The 17,290-nt window shown below is 46.1% G+C and overlaps 1 protein-coding gene across 2 annotated transcripts in view; it reads right to left on the reverse strand.

The window, feature by feature from the left end:
- The window catches only part of CLTC (clathrin heavy chain), a 29,707-nt gene extending 12,870 nt beyond the window's left edge, over positions 1-16,837 (reverse strand). For both annotated transcript variants that reach the window (XM_014876452.2, XM_088177205.1), the window contains exons 1-14: positions 16,686-16,837; positions 8,993-9,200; positions 6,659-6,927; positions 6,192-6,353; positions 5,299-5,412; positions 4,756-4,929; positions 3,960-4,157; positions 3,115-3,315; positions 2,387-2,539; positions 1,946-2,068; positions 1,635-1,772; positions 1,380-1,544; positions 1,110-1,290; positions 592-755 (exon numbers count right to left, since the gene is read on the reverse strand). In XM_014876452.2, coding sequence (XP_014731938.1) covers positions 592-755; positions 1,110-1,290; positions 1,380-1,544; positions 1,635-1,772; positions 1,946-2,068; positions 2,387-2,539; positions 3,115-3,315; positions 3,960-4,157; positions 4,756-4,929; positions 5,299-5,412; positions 6,192-6,353; positions 6,659-6,927; positions 8,993-9,200; positions 16,686-16,727 — 2,292 coding nt within the window. In that variant the 5' untranslated portion in view covers positions 16,728-16,837. The remainder of the gene's footprint in view (positions 1-591; positions 756-1,109; positions 1,291-1,379; positions 1,545-1,634; positions 1,773-1,945; positions 2,069-2,386; positions 2,540-3,114; positions 3,316-3,959; positions 4,158-4,755; positions 4,930-5,298; positions 5,413-6,191; positions 6,354-6,658; positions 6,928-8,992; positions 9,201-16,685) is intronic.
- Between the last annotated feature and the right edge of the window lie 453 nt (positions 16,838-17,290).

Genomic DNA, 17,290 nt, shown 5'->3' on the forward strand with positions numbered 1-17,290 from the left:
TCCACCAATGCTCTGGATCAGTCAGGATATATTCCCACTGACTGGCATCTCCCAGCAGAGCTAAACCATGGCTCACCTGACTGAAATTTCAGTGTGTAGGAGTAAGACAGATCAGCCCTGAACCTGAAAGCATTTATGGAATTAACTGACTCTATTCATTTGCTGTTTCTGTAGTTGCTCAGTTGGAGTTGATGACACTGAAAATAAGCATTAAGTTATCAACTCATTTGGCACTAAGGGTGTTCTCAAGTTAAGTAAACTGTTTCCTATCTTATAGCAGACATTTAAAAAAAGTTCTAGGTAAGCTGGTACATTTACTACAGGTTAAGAGTTGAAGCCAGATTGACCTTACCAAGAGCAGTGAGGAACTGACCTGACATTCTCATTTTTTAGACAATATTTCAGGCTCACACTTCATTATGAGGCACTGTCAACATGGCAGATACCTCTGGTTTGAGGACACTCGGATCCTTAAGTGCAAAGGTTAAAACTCATCTATTTTCACAGAGCTGCCTCATTTCACTAGTGACACACCATGTTTTATCAGAACCCCAAACAACCCCAGACAGTCCAGTGTCACCCAAACATTACCTTGAGGAAGTTTTTAACACGTTCTGGATCATAGCAGTTACTTTCCCTGCAGATTCTTTCCACTTCTTTAATTTGCCCTGTCTTGCAGGCAGCTTGAATGTACTTGAAGTGCACATCTGGATCCTGGCTGAAGTTTACAATGGAGCCCAGGAAATAAAACAAACCTGGAGAGAAACAGTCAACACACTATTTGCTGGTCTCATTTAAAAGTAGAGATCCCGAAGACTACAGAAATTTAAGACACCCATTTTGGACAAGGGCAAAAGGCCAGCATTCTAGGTTTTTCTAAAGCTCCAAACATTTCCCAGGATTTCAGAAAAACAAATGATACAATTGAATAGTGATATCCATCCTAAACAGGGAAACTTTAAGGTTCAGATCTTTTTCAAGACAGAAAGTTTGAGGCCTAACTACTTAAGTTCATTATGACATTCTAGATTTCAGCAGACAGACAGTCCTTCATTCACACATCTGTAATGAGGTGAGCACCAGCTGCTCTTGCAGAAGTACAGACTCACCTTCAAAGCTCTTGAAGGACTCAAAGAGCTCAATGAGTGACTGTGTTGACAGCTGCTCGTGGTATTTGGAAGCTACCTGGACACAGATCTGCAGGTTCTGACGGATGTTAGCAGACAACATCGCACGCAGACACTCCAGAGAGTCTTCTACTGACAAGGACCCAAAATAATTCACTAACCACTGCAAAGACACACAAGGCACTTCAGACCTGAGCAGGAGAGCAGTTATTAAAGGCTGCATTTGCAGATGCAGGGTGTTTGATGCCTTACCTCAGGATTGAGGAGGTGAGTATGAACCACTGCACGCTTGATGTCGTACAGGTCTGTGAAGTGCTCCAGTGCTCTCTGCAGCAAACCAGCCTTCTCACACAGCTGAGCTATGTGAGCCCGGTCATAGTGAGTAAACATTTGGTTTCCCAGGATGGCATCTGCAACCTAGAAGGAACACGGAACATTTTGACTCAGTTCCTGAGCACTGCCCACCAGTGTTTGCCATGCCCAGCTCCGGGAAGCCTGAGCACACACCTGAGGGGCGTGCATGAGGTTCATCTCAAGTAAACGTGTTTGCAGGGGACCTTCTGAGGGACGATTATTCTTCAGTGCATCCAGCAGAAACGCTGTACATTGCTGGATTAAATTATATTCCATAAAGACATCCACAATCTGCAAAAAAAAAAAAAGGAAAGAAATTCAGGTTTTTGATTAGGAACTGAAGGTATATTTAAGCATCAAAGCAGTTTCCAAAGCTAAACCCAAACTCATAGCTCTGATGGTTTGAGTAGGGCTCCTCTTACCAATTTAATGCTTTGAAATCAACACTTCATAGCAATATTTACCTGTGTTATATCTGCAAGGGGCTCTTCATCTTGAACGAGCATTTGTGCAAACTGCTGTCCTTGATCAGGGCTGATTCTCATTACATTCCTCAGCAAAAATATCCAGTCTGGAGTATATCCAACCTGAAAAGATGATGAAAAGTGAGAACTCAGCAAGAGCACACACCTTGTTAAATACAGAACTGAGTAAAAGCTACTGTTAGAAGATTATACAATCCAGCCAGGATTTTCTCTTTTGGAAAAGGCTGCATGGGGAAGTAGGAAAAGACCCATGTATGAAGTCTAACAGTAACTATTCATAAAAAACTTGAGGCAAAAGTAAATACTACACAGGCTCTCAGATTCCCCCACAGTTACTTCTAGCTACTTTAGAACATGAACATTTAGAACTGAAGTTATTATTAAATACAGGATAGATACAGCAGTTTAATTTTCTCTCACCTTCTTAGCATACAAAACAATCTTCTGGACTTGTCCCGTTTCAGCAAAACACTGGATGACCTTGTTTGGAACGTTGGCTCTCAGATAGACACTAAGTGCTAGTGTAGGATCCACAGATTTCACAAGGTCTCCCAGCTCCTCTGAGCACTCCAGCTGTTCAGGAACAGAAATGCAGTCAGCCCACCCTGACAATGCCATGTGCAATGCACTACCACCCTCTTCCTCATTTATCTTCCTTTTGGACTTCTCTTGAAAAAATTAAGGTCCAGCCTGATAGCCTGAGCTGACTCTCCCAGCAGTGATCTAATGGGCTCAGCTCCTCATGCTGTTCTACAGCAGACAAATGAATTTTCAGGGCCAGAAAGAGCTGGGTGACACATTGTATCAGCATGTTTCTTCAACTAATTACACAGATGTAATCACAGCCCAAAGCACTTGCAGCCAGTATCCAAAGGAGTGCTTTGGCAAAGCCCAGCACCAGCTCAGAGCTTTCCATGCTCTGCACATCCTGCTGTGATTTTAAATGTGGAATGAGTGCAGCTCTGAGTATTTGATCAATTCTCTTGCAGTAACTTGAGTCATAGTGACAGGTAGAGTGAGCACCTATTGCTCAGCTCTTTGCTGTCACTGCTGAGCTCCCAGCTGAGTTTCCCTGGGAAGGGGGAGGCAGTCAGGCAGTGCTGCTCCTTTCCCCCTCACAGCTCTGAAGGTATCAACCCCAAACTCACCTTATCTTCTTTTAACCATTTTTCCAAGAGCTGCTTGCGGCCCTGCTGGAGCACTGGTCTGCAGAGCTCCAGTGACTCATACTTGTTCAGCTGCCCTTGGTCCAGGAGAATGCCAAAATACTGCAGGAGAGGGGAAGTCTGCCCTGGCTGGGCTGGAACACTCTGGAACCGGCGTATGGTGTCTGGAGTACGCAGGATTCCCTGCCAGAGAGAGAGAGAGAGATCCACTTCAATTTTCTTTTCTGCTGTTGTGGCTTGGCAAGAGTTTCTCCAGGAAGCTGGAGGTAATGTCACTGTAGTCACTGTAGCTGTCACAAGCATTTCTGTGTTTTGCCAGCCCAGAATGTCAGGAGCAATATGGATGAACATCAGCTCAGGCACTGAGATGCTTTGACAGAAAATGTGCTATAATAACCCATTAAATTTATTTCAGTAGCAATGCAGATTTAAGTTCAGAATTAGGACATCCTTGGCCTTGCAAGCAAGTTCTTCTCATCTGAATTTAGTCTTAGTCTGGATTTTTTTTATCCTGTTTCCAGGTGCAACCTCAGCTAGAGGTTGTCTTTTCACACACTTTTTTGCATCACTGGAGAAGTAAAGGCGACTACCAGAAACTATGAATCACAGCCATTACTTCATCATTTATTGCTCCCCTCCTCTGTGGGCTTTACAAGCTAAGATTATCCAGCCTGCAACCAGTATCAGATACCTGTGAAACATCCAAGTACTAACTTGAGACAACAGCAGCAACAAGACTGTGCCCTCACCACTTAAAAAATTCACTGAGCTTTCCTGAAGCAAGAAGCTGAAGCCAGTAGAGTTCAGTGCTGTCCTGAACACTTTACCTTTGGGGCATTAGCTGCCACTTTTGCTGCCTCTGAATAGTTCCCTTGTGCAAAGAGTGCATTGAATTTCCTGGCAAAGAGCTCCTCAGCCCCTGCCAGGTTGTTGCGGACAGCCATCCGTAAAGCCAGGTCAGGATTCTGCAGCACGTTTGTGATGTAGGGAATGATGTTCTCCTCTTCCACACACACTGAGAGCACCTGAATAAAGCACCAGGAAAAACCTCCAGTTAGTCCAAATATCAAAAGTGAGCTAAGCTAACTTCTAAGAGGAAAGTTATGGTATTCATGGAAAATGTTTCATCCCTTGATAACTCGTCATTTTATTAAAGAGAAAGAATCGCTGTCAGCCATTGTCTGCATCAAAGCAGGCAATTAATAGTTTAATTAATGTATTTGCAGAGGTAGAAACAAAGGGATACAATGGATCTTTCAGGGATACAGGGATCTTTCTAAAACCCCCACTCAGTGTCTTAAATAATCAATCCTAGAGGACACCAGGAACAATTCTGCTCTATATTCCCCATGCTCAACAAGCAACACCACCCAAAATCAATGTGGGCTAAAGGCATGGCTGTACAATGTTAGTAACTTGTTTAAAGGAGTTCAGTTAGATGTGTATGGAGATAGAACAGCAAATTTATTTTTTTAACAACACTGTCAGACCTCACGTGCTCTGAGCAGAGTTCAAAGTGAACATTTCTGGAAATTTTTAGACACAGCTATGAACCCTGCAGTGTTTTCATGAAGAGCCAGTGGGATTAGCTAAAACAGTGACTTCCAGGCCAAGTTTCCTTACTTGTCCCTTTCTGTTGACTCCAATAATTCCAGCTGTTGCTTCGTGCTGTGCAGTAACAAAAATGGTCTCTCCACTGATCCTGTTCATGTAGATGCAGGTGCCAGTTTCCAGGTCATACAAGTGGATGTAGCCATACTTTGTTATGAGGAACACCACGTCGTGCTTGTCACTGATCTGCAGAACAGAAATAGATTACTCAAATTTGGCACTGGATAAATGAGTTGGTGCTTTTGAGACACAGCAAACAGCTGGGCCATTTCAGGACAGCCAGAAGTGCTGTTTTATTTTTTACTTGAGTACTATTACAGCAGAATGATATTTGAAGAGCTTGAAAAGCAGTTAAAATATATGGATATTTCTTCAATAGATAAGAACATGCTGCTTTTGAATGCTGCTTGTCTCCACCTTTATTTTAGCACTACTGAAGCAGGAGCAGCAGTCACACCAGTTTAGGGCCAATCCTCAGGTCCACATTAACCAGCTGGCTCCCAGTGCCCTGCTCCTTTCACATCCACCAAGAGAAGCTGTTTGCAGCTGTCATACCTGCATAGCAACAGGAAAGTCACTTTGTGCTTCAGGAGGAAAGAAGACATCCACAGCTTTCTTTGGAAAGGGCTGATTCCCAGTGGGTGGTGTGCCAACCTCGATGATATGCAGCTGTGCAAGAGATAAGATTAATTCTTGCATCTAATTTATTTAACAATAGATTCAACAATGAAAATACAGCAATTTCCTTGCTGCTCAGCCTTAATCCCAAGTTTATGCAAAGATAAACTAATTAACTAAGTTAATTTTCCTAAATATTTTCACTGGCTAAAGGTGTGGCATCTGGTGTTCATGTACCATAGGTGAGGGAAACAGTTAAATATCATCTTTAGTTACCTCTAATTACTGAGAAGTTTCAGGATTCAGTTAGGTTACTTTAGATGCACTCTTTTAACTTGGCTCACATTCTACAGAGACAGTTCTGAAGATGATTTTCTGAACCCAGCTCTGGCTTTATTCTGGTTTTGCTGTAACTCACATAATTCCAGCATTGGCATTAGACCACTCTTTAGCCTTGCAACACTATTGCTTCATTTTTTAAAATTTTCATCCAACAATTTGGAAATTAGTTGAGTCTGATAGCAGGGATCAGCATCAAAAAAAGATTACAACAGCTTTTCCCTCAAGCTTAGCCTGTAAAGCTGAGAGTCACATGTTTCAAGCAGCTAATTAGGCTGGTCATGACATGCCACTTAACTTCTCCACTCACAGATTCTTGCTACACCAGGTAGTCCAAGCTCTGCATGCACCATATGTCATATCCAAGACTGACACAGTCCTTCACTTTCTTCCTTAAATGCAACTTTTTGCATTAAACCACTTGTTCTCCTGGAAGCAGAGAACCAGGGTGAGTCACTAAAGATTACAGTATATTTAGAACCAAGCCTTACCTTACCCCCAGCTTGCCCTCTTACTGCAAAACAGAAGAGAGTGGATTCTTCAGCATTCCCTTCCATCTTGAACTGTGCAAAGCTGGCTGCATGTCCCTCGATGGGCTGGGACACTTTTCTGTCCACAGAGTACAGCTGCATTGCTCCCACTACACGGTTTTGCTACACAAGAATGAACAAATGTCAGGAAAAACAGGCACTGTGAGAGTAATTTAATTTAATATTGGTCAATATGCTGCCATTTCAAGCTTCCTCTTACAACTCCAGACTCTTAACCTTGCATTAGTGTTAATATCATTACAAATCCAATTATATTAATGTGAGATTTTCAGTTACACTTAAGTTTGTTATCTGAAGATTGAGACAAGCATTTACATTTAATAAAACAAACAGATCAGTCCTGCTCCTGTAGAAGGAGACAACAAGACAAGCTCTGGGGTTTCCACACCTTCCTGGAGGTAAAGTACCTGTGCAGATATTCCAGTCAGCAAGAGCCATTTCTGCTTGGCATCAGTCCTGTAGTTGATGATCTGGCAGCCAGCAAGGCTGGAGTGGCGATCAAACATCTTCACGGGCTGGGACTCGCCCTCCATGCTCCAGTGGTAAACTGCATTATCCGTCACGAGGGCAACCGTGTTCAGAGAGATCCACTTCCAGAAGGTGACATCATCTGTCATGGTGTGAGCCTTCATCTTGCTCTTCATTTCAATGTTAAAGATTTGCAGCGTTTTCCCAGCTAGAAGACACAGCATTTGTTAGGCACGTGACAGAGCACAAGAGCTGCACTAGGACATTAAACCCTGGGGACTTCCTTCAAGAAAAAGCTGCTCTACACTGGCAGACCTTCGGGGATCAGCTTTGAACCAGGGCACACTCCTAGGGCTCATTGGACCCACTTGCCACTACTGAGCAATCAAACAGATGCAGAGAATGGTAGGAGACAAAAGCTTCAGCCACACAAACGGGTTGGAGGATACTTCACAGACATCAAAACCAGGTTACAGTCATGCTGAGGCTCTCTGGAGCTGTGAGGGAAGCTATGCCAGTGGCATTAAACACTATGTCCACATCTGTTTTAAGTATTAAAAGGGCACAACATGGAACAGTCAGGTTGGCAGAGGGCTTTTGTAATTCAGGCTGATTAACCAAAACCTTGGGGTTGCACTAGTGGGATACACAGCTACTGACTGCAAACCAGACTGACAGGAACTGTGCAAGGAAAGGAATCTAGTGACCAACACAAGCTCTAGAAGGCAAGAGGAAAAGTTCTCCAAATCTCATGGAATGGTGCATACAAACATCCTGAACAGCCACCTGCAGTCCCTTCTACCAGGTTTTATAACACAGTGGCACAAGAAATTATTTCTTCCTGTTGAGAAGAAAGGTTCTGACCAGTTCTACTATTTATAGGAGAGAATTATTTAAACACACAGAAGTGTAGCCCAGGAGGAATAGAGAAGATCCCACAAAACTGGATGGAGGCCAGAATATCTGCTACAGTTACCAACTGTAGCCCAGCTTGAGGAAGTCCTGGTGCCACAGGGGCAAGTGCCTGCACTCACCAAGGACTGGTTTAGCTCAAATCCATGAGTTCAGCAATTGATGCAAGATGCTGAGTCAGGAGTTTCTCCAGAACTTGGAGAAATCTCTCTACTACAGAGTTACTCAGGCTACAGGCAGCAGTTTGTTTCCACATCTAGTGCAGCTGGAGCTTTAGGGTCAAGGGAGAGGACATTCAGGTAACACATTCCTACATGCTAGGCAAGGTGTATTACAAGGCAAAATCTAGACTTGAGTCAAAAGGGTCAGTCCTGTTCATAAAAATCTCAGTGTCAAGATCCCAAGGATTTAAGTACACTTTGGGTTCTTGAGTGGATTAATCTTCAGATTCTTAAAGACTCCCTTGTTTGGGAGGGCACAAAAAATCTCTGAGTTTTAAGCCTTCAGTTGCTTAAACATCACTGTTCAGCGATGTGCACCATCAATCTGAGCCATTTTATTCTGCTTTTTCTTGTCATAAGACACAACAGGTACTAGGTACAGTCAATTGAAGTAACTCACCATCTGCACACACAAGAAAGCATTAAAGTTGTGACAAAACAGTAGCACAGTATTAAAGTCAAAGTTAGGTAACATTGGATACATACAAATCTTTCCATTAGCAATACATGCATTTCTAGAATGACTGCACTTAAGGCCTTTTGGGCCTCTGAGGGGAAGAGATGGACATTTCTGGAGACTACAGAGGAATGTTTGTTCTCTGTAACATCACAGATACCAAGTTGGCTGACCTTGTACTTCCTTCACCACACAAGTCCTCCCTGCATAGCTTTACTCCTCTTATCACTGACTGATATAATAAATATGCACTGGTCTCTTTCAGCAAGGCCAAACTAAAGCCTTCAGGAATATTTCCCCCCTTCCCAGCCTTAGTTTTCGTGTCTCTAAGGAAAGGTTTAGTTGATAGACCTTATTCTCTTAGATCAGGTCTCATTTCCCTCTAACATGAGTCCTTAAAGCCCACACTTGGCTTCCAGCTCTCCCTGCTCAGAAGCTGCAAGCATTTGGACTGAAGGAAAAAAACCCATCCTAATGAGCAGCAAAATGGCAGAAAGCCTCAGCTGAAGCTGCCTGCCTCCAGAAGAACTGAAAATGCCTTCGACCTAAGCTCCCATTAAGCTGTGGAAAATTGCTACAGGATCCTCCCACATAAATTACCTGGGAGACCTCAGTCAGTCATAAACTAGTTCTACAGAAAGCTCTCCATCCACTTCAAACAGCCCTTTATCAGGATTTCATACCTTTTAATGCAATGACTTTACTGGCAGGGTTCATGATAGCACTGTCAGCTGAAATTGGTCTCCGGATTGGGTTGCTGGGGTCATTCATGTCAATGATCACCACTTGAGCCTGCTCTCCTACTTTCTCTCTGATGCAGATGAATTTGTCAGACTCCATTGTCAGAGTGCTGAACCCAATGTTTGCTGGGTTGATGCCCAGATTTTGGAGCTGGAAAAGAAGAAAAGGTTTAACATTAGGTTATTACCTTGGTATAGCCACAAACAGCTTTTGTGAATGTCACAGGAAATATCAGACTTTGTCTATTTTTGGTGACAAAATACCCACGTTACCCCAAACCTGCACAACACACAGTGTTGCACAATTTCAACTAAACCCAGCAGGCTTCCTGGAGAAGCATTTACAACTCAACCATTAAGAAGCCAATGTTTGAGCCCCCTCACATGGTTTAAAGCACACTGAACTCTCCATGCTGGACCTGCAGCTTCAGCCCTCACTCTCACCTCAGCAGGGGAGCTCTGCTCCCTGAGCTCATCCACTGCCTTGGACAGCTATCACTATTTCAAGCTTAGCATCACACGTGAGGTGTCTGAGCTTTATCTTTATCCCTGTGGAGCTAAAAAAAGCGCTGCCTGTCTAGCAATTAGCCCAGGCCTGTCTCACAGCAGGAGGCAGAGCTGGGCACTACTAAAATCAGCTCAGACGCGGCCCTGCTTAACACAGAAGTTATCAATAAACCACTTCCCTCTCTGAGCCACAGCCTGGCCCCCCAAGCCTGTCAATACCCACATTTCTTGTGTGCAACAAAACAGTTTAGTTAACAGCACTTTTTCAAAGCTCCTGTATGAGGATGTCAGTAGGGAAACAAAATTTTAACAGTGAAAATGCAGTCATGGTCAGTTCATGGTCATATCACACAGATATCCAGCTTGTCCTCACCTTAAAAACTCCAGTTTTCTACTATTAGAAGAACTATCAGCTCTAATATTCTGATATTTTTCTTTCTGGAAGACCTTCAAGCCCAAGATGTCCCAAGAAGGGTGGACCTTCAAAGCCATTTTAGGATGATCGTGCTGGTGTGGAGCACTCAGCCTTTATCAGCTGTGCTCTGCACCAGCTCCAAGGAGGCCATGCCCCAGCTGCTCTGCTCTGCCTGTTTGCAGTTGCTGATAATCAGAGTTTTACTCCACTTCCCCTTTGCCCAGGCTCCCCAACAGCACGTGAGGAGCAAGTAACATCTGAGCTATGGCACACCAAGTCAACAGAACAAGCTTCAGAGAAATCACTTGAATAGATGATCGAGATTACACAGATAACATTTTGACAATAAAGCCAGGAAACTTTCAGGTGACAGCATTTGACAGCTATTAAAAGAAACGAAAATCAGACCCTAACTCCTTGATAGGTCAACTCTTTTACTCAGATTTAAGTGAGTGTTTGAGGCCTAGCATCCCAGAACCTGACCACACATTCTCCAGCCACTTAGAAGATTTCAGATTCAAGCTCAAAAGTCCCTTTCACACTTTGAGCAGTGTCCTCTAGACCTGGCACTCTGGCATTGTACATGAGCTAGGCAGGGTTAAACACAACCCAATCACACCCCTGCAGGGAGGGAAGGTTTGAAGGTGTGGGAGTTGGATCTGGTAGAGCTGGAGTGACTTATTGGGACGTGACATTTCCTTTTGCTAGGGCTGCAGGCTTAACAAGTGCCAAATCATTTATCAAGCACTAAATTTCCTTGTTAATTTGGTAGAGGGAGGCAGCTGCAGAGAGCCAAGCACTCTGCCTGGCAATAACTCACAGCACTACACTCAAAGGTTGTGACAGAACAAATCAGAGCAGCAAGGCCAAGCAGATGGCAGCACCTCTTAGGGAGGTCTAGGCAAAACCACCACATCAAAGGTGCTTGGATATTGCAAGATGGATTTACCTTAATCACCAGCAAACTGCCATCTGCTAGTGCCAGGTCTGAGGCACTGACCCCAGGTGGGATATGAGAGACTTTTGACATTTCTGTTGTCAAAGGTGAGGCAATTCTTTGCAAAGATTTAGAAGATTGGCACAGGAGCTCTGAAGAAAGTCTGGAGAAGTTTTCTGATGGAGGTGCAACCATCAGCAAGGTCTCTAAGTACACAAACTCCCTTTAGCAACATTTCATTTTTCATCTCACCAAACCAAGTGTGTGAACCACATCTGTTTCACGTCTCAGGAAGTTGACTCTGATGGTGACAATCTCTGTGTTTGGTTACACAAGAGTGTCACCAGCCAAGAGTGGCACTTCCTTGCCCAGCTGGTAAAGCCGACAGTGAATTTCTTGGCTGTACAGAACTCCTGAGCAGAAATCACTCCCTGGGACAGAGGTTGTTTTCCTGCCCAAACAGGCTGAAGTTCAGGTGAGTGAGGCAGGCATGTTTATAAAGCTAAGCAAAGCAAACAGAGGTGAAGATTACTGTTAGGAAACACGACAGCAAATATTTCTTAGAAGGCTTTTATTCTGAAAATTTCAATACTATTCCATGTACAAACTCAGGAGTTGAACTACAGCTAAAGGAGTACAGGGGTTTTTGGCAGATTTTCTACCTCCTCTTTACTACAAAGGGAAAAACCTCCAAACATTTAATTTTGCAATAGGTCCACCACATTTCACTGATTTATAAACAAAAAAAGAAGGAATTTCAGACACTGCTATATTTTACTACAAAACCACTTCCTTGGCTTTTAAGCAGATATGAAAGCAGAACTTGCTAACTGTGCTTGGGCAACTGATTTACAGTCCAAGTTATCTTACAGCACCATTTGTTGGAAAGATCAGTTACAGCAGACTCCTGTTAGGAATAAAGTGTTCTGTGAAATAGCTGCTCCAGTAGAGTGGAACCATGAACCAGATTGTCAGGGACAGCAGCAACCCTTGTGTTCAGCAGAGATGTCACCTCAAAGGACTCATCACACCCAAGATCAGATACTTCAGCCACTTGCAGGCTCTGCTGAACCATGGAATTCTGTAATGGCATTTATCTGAGCAGCACTGAGATGTGAGTCACTGTAACGTAGCAAGGCAATGCCTGATTACCAGAATTATTTTTTTCACTGAAGATAATTCAAGTGCATTCTTGGTAACTTAGCCAGAGAAGTTGTCACATGTATGGGACATCAAACTGAACGGTAAAAATGCTGACAGGAGTCTCTTTGTTGACCCCTTCCTGTAATGTTCCCTTTCTTGTGACAGTCTGCTTAGCTGTCAGATAATTTCTCCTTGCCTACGAGGAAGGGCACGGAAGTGCTGAGCACACATTTCACCTCGACTCTCACACTCAACAGGATATAACCACTGCTCTTGTGGCCACAAGCAGCTGCTCAGCCCCTGCCCAGAGACTCCTGATCTACATGCTGCTAGAAATCACAGAGCTGGAAAACGCCACTAAACTGGAAAAGTCTCCTTTTTTTTTGGAGAAGCACTTCAGTGTGCAATGAGTCATATTAGCTCTATCCCAGGCCATGCTTTCCTAGCTTTGATTGACCAAGGCAGACACCAGGCTACACTTCAACTGCTCTTTTAATTCCATACATGAAAATTCTGAAAGGCAAACCTAAGTCACACAAACCCATTCGTGTTTGTGATGCTCTCTTAGTGATTGCCTGCAGTTCTGAGAGTCCCACAGCCAGTCCATGGCAAAGTATTTCATATTCACCAGTGCAAGGTAAGAGTTACAGCTCGTGGCAGGCTAGGAAGTCGTGGTTTTAACAGATAAGGGACCTCTTTAACATTCAAGAGCTCTCCTGTTCTATATCCTTCCTATTTTCTGCCTCACCCTCAGCAGGCAGGGGCACCACCCACTCTCAGCAGCCCCAGACGTGCTGTGGGACTGCTTCAGTTCCACCACTGAGGCTGTGCCTGCTGAAGCTGCAGAATCACCTGCTGAAATTCAGAACCACCAAATCCCATTCCTCATCTTTGGCTGAGGCTCCAATCCCAGCAGGAAGCATTAAAATCAGCAGGGCCACCAAAACAGGCAGGGCTTCTGCACCTCAGTGCCTGCTGCAAGGGACATGCCCAGAACAGCTCATAAACTGCTTAACTAATTGCTCCTATCCAATTAGTTGACACACACACAATCTCTCTCTCCACAAGACATTTCAAGTCTCTGTTACATATTTTCCCTCTGTAGGGATACTCTAAAATCACTGGCTTTAGGAATTCAGCTCCACTCAGAAGCAGAGAGCAAGAATCCCACCAAAACAGCATTAATTCTCTAATTCCTGACTTGTATTATCAACAAAGGATGTAACTGCTTCAAACTAATGCTGTTACAGCAGAGATTTAGTGGTTTAGGCTGTATTAAATTCACTGTCAGCACAATAAATGGAAGAAGTTCGCTGCTTTTCATTTTTAGAGCAAATTATTGAATTGCTATGTTTTATTCTATGATGCCTTGGCTGTCCTGTTTGATTCTCTGGCACAGCTGTGATTCCAAGAGCCATCCAAGCACCACCACACCAGAACAGCACAGCTGCCATTCAGGTTTGCTCCATCAATGAACAATAGACACAAACCCCCTTCTCTAGTGTTAAAAAAAGCAGTTCTGTCTTGCTATCAAGTGCACAGCCTGAGCTGGCAGTTTTCTCTACATTGTCTTATAAAAATATTTAGATTCAGAAGAGTATTTATTAACGCCTTAACTCAGTACAGCAGTGGGCCTTGTCCAAGTTCAATGTTTATTTCAGGACAGTGTGGTTAAATTAACTGGCAATCACAGCTCATCACCTGCTAATTAGTCTGGTTCCTTCTCACTCATCAAGAACTTGTCACTTTAGAAAAGCTCCACTGACCCATCACAGTAAGCAGCTGTTTTACTTTCACCCTCAAACACACACAGGCACATTTTAGGAATCCTTGAAGCCTGGATAGGAGCAACCAGACTTGCAATCATCCCACACACTGAACTCTGATCTCCCACTACATACACAGTGGATCGTTTCCTCATAGCCACTTTGAGAAAAAAACAATAATGAAGCAGCTACATAAAGTTTTATAACATGAGCTTTGATAGCAGAGGCATCGGGTTCCTCCTTGAAAATTCCCATGGAAAGTTTCTGCACAGCCTGTTGTTGATGTTCTTTGGTGGCAAGGCAGGGATGTAAAGCAGACACCACACAGATAACAGCCAGCACACCTGGGGCTGCTGAGATTGCAGAGCATGTGATGGGACTCTGACAAACAAACCCTGAAACCTCACAACACTTTTTGGTTTTACACTCCCCAGAGAGATACCTCCTCCCTAGCAAGTTAATTGTTTGTCCAAAGTACACCTTTAGCTCCAATGTGGGGTACAAAGCACTGTGTCCCCAAAAGATGAGGCATTCAGGAGCAAGGTTTCTGGAGCTTTTACCTTTTCATTCCCAAATCACACAGCCAAGCTGCCAACAGCAACAGGTCATGGATTGGCTGGAAGCTGAACATCAGGACAAGCTTTGTACTTGACCATTTTTTAACCTCCAATAATGAATCTGTGAAGAACTAGGATCACACTGAGTCTATTGATTGATACAGTAAGAGCCTGCAAGAACTTTCTCATTCAAATCCATCACCTGCTCTTTATGGCTAAGGCTCCAGTTGGATACCTCATCTTTCATTAAGCATCACTACAAACCTGCAAGTGTTGCACAACACCTGTACAACAAGTTTCCTAGACAATGTGGGTCAGGTACAGTTCAAGAAATCGTATTAATGAGTCCAGGAGGATTTCCTAGGGGCAGCCTGGATAGCAGAAACATTGCAAAATCAGCGTTTCTACTCTCAAAATTTACATCAGGAAACTTCAGCAGAAAAGCAATTAACTCCTGGAATCCAAATTCCTCTGAAATTCTTTCAATGAAGTGAAAGGAGGAAGTTCAGTAGCTGCAGCCAACTGCAGCATTAAGGGCAAGAACCACGGGCAGCCAGAGGGGTGCACACCCATCCCAGAAAGGATCAGCCCCTGTGTGCAGCTGTAAAAGATACTGGTTCAGCCAGTGCTCCACACTGAATACAGCCAGAAAAAATGCAAATTCAACCCCAAATAAACAGATAAATCAGTCTGGAGGCAGAACAGTCCTGTTCTGCTGTCATACTGGCCTGAGAGCTCCCAGCACTTCTGGCATGAAGCAGATGAGTTTCATTATGTAACAGTACTCATGTCATTAGAGACCTGGCAGTGGGTCACATGCAAGGTTTGGGGCTTAAATAATGCATCAGAGGTGCATTGCCACAATACTTGATTGAGAGTTGGGCTGCCCAGACAGAGGAGTTTCACCTGAGTGCACAGAACCTCCTCAGGACCTGCTTTGCCACCACCAGGACAAGGAGCTGGCTTGGAGGTGAAGCTTTGGCCAGCTCCTGAGATTCTCCTGTCAGTGCTGCTCACGACAGGGACGCCTAAACTATGAATTCTGGCCTGCCTTTGAACTGATATTGGAGTAGAATCATTCAGTGCTCAGCTACAAACCACACCAACCAGCAAAGCAGCATTTATTCAGACGCTAAGAACACCTCTAACCTTCAAATAAGTATTCTGCAATGGTTCCTATAACAAGGTGCCTAGAAATGAACTGCTTTTCATTTGAGTTAGGGAAAAAAGTCACTGTAAATCATGCAAATCCATCACCATGTGAGTGCCTACCACAGCCCCAGTTAGCTGGACACAAACTAAACCCAGCCACTGGCACCACAGGGCAGCAGGCTGCCAAAAGACCTCAGCCAGGTGTGCCGATGTAGCTTTTATTACACGAATTCTCCTCAAAAACTGCTCCTCAGCACTGAAACCGTGCTTAGCAACACCGTGGCTCGTAGCACTTCGCCCTTCAGACCTGTCAGATAGGAAGTGCCCATTGCACAACTGGATCATCACTTCCAGACCCCTCCCTGCGCTCCAGCTTCACCCACGGCCAGGGAGGCACGCACTGCTCCGGGAAGGCAACCCCGCATTCCCGCACCACAGCCCGCTTGGGATGTGCTACCAGCGCCTCCAGGAAGTCACCTCAGAGAAATTAAAGGCCATCACTCGGAAATGAAACTATTACCATGTGGTTCTGCTGCAATGAGAGCCAGAGCTGCGGCTGGGGAGAGGCCAGCGGACACCAGAGCTGGCACCTGGGCACCTGCACTGCCACAGCTGCACTGCAGGGAGCCGCAGCAGCTCCCACATTTCACTGCAATACGTGCTTTTCCTTCCAGAACACGACATTACCAGCGGGAACACCGGCAAAATGTTTTACCCTCTCCTTAGAACTACACAGGCTTTAACACCATTCAAATAAATACAATTAAACAGCGCACGGACACCTGCCCAGCTCATCCCCCGAGCCTTGCAGACCCCGCGCTGGGCCGGGATTTCCCGCTGGCGCTGCCCCGGTAAGCGCGGAGGAGCCACCCGAGCTCCGCCAGCCCGGCCCGGCCCGGCCCGGCCCGCACGGGCACCGCGCCAGTCTCGCCCACCCCACCAGGGCACCGGCAAGGGCGGCATGCCCGGCCCGGCCCCTCCCGGGACGTGCCCTTCGAGAAGCGCTCCCCGAGCCGGACACCGGCAGGGCCAACACCGCGCCGAGCGCGCCCGGCCCTCACGGAGGCACCGCGGGCAGGCCCGGCGCGGCTCCCCCGGCACCGTCCCGGGCGGCTCCCCCGGCGGAGCGAGGCAGCGACCCGCCCGCCCCCGCGCCCACCTGGAGATGCTCCTGGAAGCGGATGGGCAGGATCTGGGCCATGGCGGCGGCGGGGCGCTCCGGACCGGGCCGGGCTCAGCGGTGCGGGCGGAGCGGGGCCGCGATGGCGGAGCGGGGCCGTGCGGAAGCTGCCCCCGCCGGCGGAAGGATACCGCCGCGGAAGGATACCCGCACCTGCCGCCGCCGTCCGACCGCGCGGAGGGATCCCGGCGAGCGGCGCCAATGGGAGCGGCGGGTGTGATGCGCCGCCGGAAGGGACTATTTGGGGACGCATCACTCCCTCCCCTCTCCTCCCCGGCCTTTTTTTTTTTTGCCACATCATGCGACCGAGGGCCGCGGCGTCACTTCCGCCCCGCGCGCGCGCGGTCACGTGGGGCAGGGCAGCGCGGCCGGGCAAGGTGACACCGGGGGGACACCGGGGGGACACCGGGGGGACACCCCGGGAGCCCCCGGGCCACCCCCCCCCGGGGTGTCCCTGTCACCGGGTCTGCCCCCCTTGGGGACACTGAGGGGACAGGGATGTCCCTGTCACCGGGATAGGGTGGATCCCACCCCCTCTCCCAGGGTGTCCCTGTCAGCGGGATCTGATGTTTCCCCGATCCTTG

This window comes from Sturnus vulgaris, chromosome 21 (genome assembly GCF_052056855.1).
Source record: "Sturnus vulgaris isolate bStuVul1 chromosome 21, bStuVul1.hap1, whole genome shotgun sequence".
NCBI classification, from domain to species: Eukaryota; Metazoa; Chordata; class Aves; order Passeriformes; family Sturnidae; genus Sturnus; species Sturnus vulgaris.